Raw genomic sequence first — 6000 nt, forward strand, 5'->3', positions numbered from 1 at the left:
CCATTCGCCAAGTATAAATGTTAACAATCAGCTAGTTGTTTCGAGAACTCATCATCTGATGTCTAGCAAAACTAAATGGTTTTGCTTCAAATGCGCGAATCGAAAGAGTAATTTAATTAAGTGTATAAACGAACGTACACCGATGTATCCAATACATGAAGTAAAAGTGCGATAATAAGCTAGCACCTGTTTTGACAGACCCGAACTAAAATCGGCTATCGTCTGAGTCGCCCCTTCGTGCGCTGGACTGCTTTTCGGAGAGGTGACTTGACCACTTCCTCGGTGCGTTTCACAACTGCCTCCGTTCGCTCAACCACGTTGCGAAAATCTACTCTTGAGATTGGCTTTAATGCTCCGGTCATCGTCAGATATCCGTACAAATACTCGAATCCGGAAAGAAAGGTGGTTGTTCCAACAACACCACTACAATATATAAATGGCATGAGTTCGAAAGATGTAGCCGTATACTTCTGAAGCAAACCATGGATGCTCTGGACTTACAAAAGCAGATTGAGTATCGGCTCTGGAGGAAGTTGCCATGCTTCTTTGGTCAGTGCAAGTCCACAGACTGACAGCTGAAGCGCCGTGTTAATCTTGCTAAGCATCGATGGTTTAACCTGAAATGTAACACTGTCCGAGGTATCAAAAAACGCCGATGACTGGTTCTTGGTTTTGAGCCGAAAGTAAAATGTGCCGCTCATCAGCATGAAGTCTCGCCCCAAAATTAGTGTCGCTAAGGGAGTCGGTAGCAGCCCTGTCCACATCATACTAAGCGACAAACTACCGATCAAAAGTTTATCTGCAAAAGGATCAAGAAAAGAGCCGACGATAGACTCTTGATGAAACGCTCTTGCGATGAAGCCATCCAGCCAGTCGGACACACCAGCTACTGCTAACACTGCAATAAATATATGTAATTGATACTTTCGACCAAAGTGAAAGAGTTGACGTACGGCCCAAGGCTAAGCCGTATTCACCTTCGATGATCGTAAATGCTAAATAAGGCGTGGCCAGAATTCGCGCTACTGTGATAACGTTTGGTACGTTAATCATCTGGTACATAGCCTAAGAGTACCAAGGCAACGATATCATACCAGTAACAGTATATTAAAATTGACGGCGAACACCTTCACCTTTTTCCTGGAATCCAATGCAACCTCCAGCTTGCGCTTTTGCTGTTTAGAATTGTTATGCGGTGCTACGCTCATTGCACGAGGTATCCCGAGCACCCCGAGCCGGACCTTTGAGTACTTGTCATGAGGATCCTTGGTTCTAATTACGACAGAAAATTTGGAGTTGTTTTGGATGCGTGGTCTGGATTGCTGCAAATGCAGAAGAAGGTTCCGCTGACGCCCATGTGGTTGAAAAAACGCCAGCCGCCAATGCACCATATTGAAAATAATAATAAATAGTATTGAGGGGGTATTACTTGTTATTAAAAATTATTCATTTATCAAGTAATACCACTAGACGGTATAGCTATAGTGCACTGGCGTTCTTCTTGCCCTTGTAGACCTGCTTGCCGTGGTTCCATGGAACATAGTTGTGTTTCCACATATGCTTAATCTGGCGTTTCATAGTGAGTGCGAAAAGCACGATAAAGTAGATAAGCAGTATGGGCCAGAATACTGGCACGTCAAATGCACTGCTCAGCGTCATGAGCAGAGACACGACTGTGGCCTTAAAAGTCGAGTACCAGAAGTGAAACTCGGGAACTCGGCGCGTGAAAGGGCGAAACTCTTCGCTCTGTTTGTGCGGTAGAAGTGGACCATCGATCTCCGCGTCCACTTGCGGCGACAAGAATCCAATGAACAGATTCAGTAGGTAAATGCCCAGGCCGTAGGTAACGATATGGAAAGCATTAAGGTAGAAAACACGGACAAGATAGAGCAGTAGTAGACCCAGTGCCACACTCCAGCGACCGTAGACGTAAATTGTGCTCTTGTCTAGCAGGTGCTGCCATTTCCTAACATTTGGACACACAAATCATAGTGAGCAGCTGGAGTTGTACAGATGACGTCAAAACTGCACACAAGTCCGCATGGAAGCAATTACGTATCCCCCTTAAATGAAATGATGCCTTGTCAGACAAACCTTTTGATGGAGACGCTTACACGCGCAATAAATGGCGGTTCAGCAAGACTGCGCGAATCTCCTCCCTGCATAATATCGACCAACAACTGAAGCTAGATTGTTGCTACAAAATTTGTGTACTTGTGTACGCTACATATAGTGGCGTCTTATAAATTTATATTATGGATGTGTAGGCTTCGTGTCGAAGCGGCTTATGGATAACTGGATGCTGTGCAGAATGTTTTTTATGCTTGACATGGCGTCCCGAATTACCAGTAGACCCTGCTGGAACAACATCAGCTATCGGACGATTTCTATTGTCATCAAGACCAACCTCTTTTTGTGTGCAGGTACTGGACGTATTTCTCGTTTCTTGAACAAATGTCGCCAATTCACGTTGAAGATGTAGACCTTCTGTCTTTACAATTTCGATAGAGTAAGCCTATATTGTATATGCGAAGCAAAGATTAGTGGTATCAATACCATCATCTGACATTCCCATCGCAGACCTTGTCCAGCAGCTGCCAACTTTGCTGAAATTGCTCATACGTTTCCATAATAGAATCGTAGTCAATCTCGTCGAGAATGATTGAACGACCATGATATCTCATAAGACGCTCACAGATCTGTACAACTGCAGGCGGAAAACAAGACATGTCCGGTAGACATGCATGCTTCACTCTATCCGACACAAGCGTCGAACGCGCGCGTGCTCGCTTGACTTCGATGCCAGAACTTGATGACTTAAGAGGGTGTTGCGCATTATGTCTTCGCTTTCTCGAGATCGGCATTGCTGGATTACTTACAGCCTCATACTTATCTGACAAAGCAATTACTTCTGTCCCGCATACTGCCTCATTCAATTGTGCAGTGGGATCAAAATCCAAACTTTTCGCACTCAGACCACTTCTTTTCACAATTAATTCACTCGTTTCACATTGTTCGCTTATTCTTGCCGCGACAGGAATTTGCGTATTCTTCGTTGCTGTAGCTGCCCCAGTGACATCGCCATCCGACTCGGATGAAAAAAAAGCTTGTGAATTTGCATCACGAGTGTCAGCAGATATGTTAATCGTAGCAGCAAACGGTGAAATATTTTTTTCTCGATTGTCAAAGATTTCATGATCCATATTTTTCTCAGCAATACAGGTTTTGGTCTTTTTCTCATCAGTGCAAAAATTAGTTGGCACGTGGCCCCCACCAACCTTATCCATTTGCTTTTCAGCTTCACTGGCTTGTTCTTTCGTTAAAGCAGAAGTTAATACCATTTTCTTTGTCCTGAGCCAGAACAAATGAGTCAATTTCAGCCTTTACTTTCGATATAATAGATAAAAACTTACTGGTTGTGATCATACTCTGGCAGCTCTGCTGTACGAGTCTGTGCAATCATCATTTTCGTCAGGCGTTGTTTATTCATAGCCTTCATTGGTTCCGAGCTGATCAGCCTCGAAGTACGTGACTTTGATTTGAGCACAGATTTGGCGTGCTTGTCTTTGATTCGATCCTTCTCCGTCTCGTCCAAAAGGCGTTGCACAAGCAACTTTTGATAAATTGCTCCGGTTTTATAGATATTATAGCCGCTTCCAGCCAAGTCATCAACTCGCTTAAATGCACAGGCGTGATTGATGCTTGGCTCCTCAACAAATGACAACAGCTCGTACTGCTCTGGCGTCTCCACTAAATCACCTTCGCTAGCCATACCGACTGTCAGCACACTAGTTCTTCTGTTGATACCATGTCGTAGATCTGCTCCGTCACCAACGGCAACATTCAGCTTAAACCTTATCTGATCGGGTCTCTTACGAAGCTTGTGCAGCAGCTCAGGCGTGAGTCGCACTCGAGCTGCCCAAGCAGTAGGCATTTGCTCGCTGTCGTGTAGTGCATACTAAATGAGGATGATAATAGTAAAAACTTGCGCAAAACATACACAACGGTACTCACCTTGGTATTTGGCTCCATACCTGTCGTAAACTACGCCGTGTTCAACTTTCAGCTCAACAACCACAAATTCTACCTTTAGAACGCTCAGGTCTATAATAGGGTGGCCCACACTATTCAAAGTTGGCATGAACTATCATCTTTTTTCAGGTCAGCTACAGAATTTGTTTATCTGTGTTGTTTGACGGGTTGCTATACAGCAGCTTACTTGAGATAGCATGACGGGCACATGCCCTCTTTAAGGCGTACGTACACACTATTCTACTCTTCGAACAACGATCAGAAGGACCTTTGTGAGAAGTACTACCATGATTAGTACATTGGATTGAGTATACTACAGAAAGAAAAAGTCCGCTGGACACGTAGGCTACTGGTGCAGCGGGGATATCGTAGCTCCTTGCTTAGAGAAAGCTAAGCTTAGTTCACCGACCTTACGTTTTTTCCCAGACCCAGTACGAGTGTAGCGGTGCAACCACACCACCCTGTGATGACACCAATTTGTGTAATCCACACTTATGGACGGCCGCACCATCTTGTGCGACCCGCCCTTTTATACAAGAATACGTGTAACCCCCGTTACACCCTCCACCATTAAAATTGTGAATATCCTCAATTCACATTTAACGGTTGCCTCATACGAGGCTCGCGCTTCTGAGACACCATTACGTTCTTTAAGAACAAATTTAAACATTCTTCGCTCTATGATCCTTGTGTCTACGACACGCGAAACACCCAGCCTAGCTGGCTCCGAGGACGCCCGCGGGCAATACTCTTCTTCTTCTTCTTCACAAGATGCATCTCCGGACAGTATGTCCGCAGCTTGGCGGGAAGCACATCCCAAGCCCTCGGCAACTGAGCGCAACACACCGCGTCCGCCCCGAGCGACGTATTATCTCGTCGAGGAGTTGGAGGAAGTCACAACGAGTCGGGTACTCCTTTCCCAGCATGGGAGGACGAGATGGATGAAGTGCGCCAACGATGCGACGTGTGCTCCGCTCGAACCTTGTGGACATCGTGTCCATTCCCCAACTATTCGGCTTCCGGGGGAAGTGGTATTATTACCAATCGCCTCGACATGGCACAAGAGCAGCAATCGGACGCAGCTCACAGGGCGGCTCTCACAAGCTGAGCTTGACCAGAGAAAAAATCTGTGAACTCGCTTTTTGGAACCACAAGAGATCCCAATGGATCGGTACCGCGAGTTTCTATAGTCGTCACGAGTCAGTCACACGTGTTGCTCGCTGTCAATGCTAAATCGGGAGGAGTCCAAGAATGACGGATATACATCCAGGCGCGCTCGACTTCGAGCTCAATAAGAAGGCGCTTCTATACGAAGCGCGGTGCGCACGACGACGCGAAGCGTCATGATCCTACTGGTCATAAACGTCCACGACGTCTGAACAGTCTTGCCGAAGTGGCACCTCAAACTCGCACAAGTACTCGGAGTTTGGGTATCCCCGCCACTTCACAAGATATTGGGTTAAAACCGTCGATCCACAAGGCGTTCTTCGTGGTAGCGGGCGCCACCTTTCTCATCGAGAAGAGCCGGCAACGGGCGATGACGACTTGGTCGGTCGCCGTCCGGTGAATCGCGATGCGCTTTGAGCGCTGAAGGGCAAGGTCCGTCGTCATCGGCATTCTGCCAAACATATCTCCGAGGTCGCCCACCGCTGTGCGGAATGCCTCGAAAGCCTGGGGCACTTTGTGCACCGACTGCCTCACGTTAAGGATTCTCGTGCTTTGTCGGAGTGGCTCGTAGCCGTCGAGCAGTCGAATATATCACTGACGATGGAGCACCTTGCGCCGCTGGAAACGGAAATTGTTGCCTCTGTGCTCATAACCAGTTGCTGGTTCAGCTTCTGGGTGGCCGAGCGCCTTTGGGTGCCGCCCCGACATAAGGCGATTAAATGTTGCTGGTGCATTTGACAGCCTTTGGGGCATCAATAACCCCTCACAGATCATGCCGCTCGGAGTACTCACCGCTGTCAG

General features: G+C 46.9%; 2 protein-coding genes across 2 annotated transcripts; both read right to left on the bottom strand.

Annotated features, from left to right (window-relative positions):
* Positions 1-215: 215 nt before the first annotated feature.
* Positions 216-1391, bottom strand: PHALS_02026 (probable cardiolipin synthase-like; the record flags this gene model as incomplete). The annotated part of the gene is made up of 4 exons (XM_024716529.1): positions 216-423; positions 502-898; positions 954-1065; positions 1134-1391. 4 exons carry the CDS (start codon positions 1389-1391, stop codon positions 216-218), a joined length of 975 nt encoding a protein of 324 aa, XP_024582119.1.
* An 88-nt stretch (positions 1392-1479) lies between these two features.
* On the bottom strand, positions 1480-4231 carry PHALS_02027 (protein rer1a; the record flags this gene model as incomplete). Its single annotated transcript, XM_024716530.1, has 9 exons — positions 1480-1966; positions 2095-2159; positions 2347-2355; positions 2408-2515; positions 2583-3351; positions 3414-3958; positions 4015-4044; positions 4088-4144; positions 4220-4231. 9 exons carry the CDS (start codon positions 4229-4231, stop codon positions 1480-1482), a joined length of 2082 nt encoding a protein of 693 aa, XP_024582120.1.
* Between the last annotated feature and the right edge of the window lie 1769 nt (positions 4232-6000).

The sequence above is a fragment of the Plasmopara halstedii genome, assembly GCF_900000015.1.
Source record: "Plasmopara halstedii genome assembly, contig: Scaffold_1651, whole genome shotgun sequence".
Taxonomy (NCBI): domain Eukaryota; phylum Oomycota; class Peronosporomycetes; order Peronosporales; family Peronosporaceae; genus Plasmopara; species Plasmopara halstedii.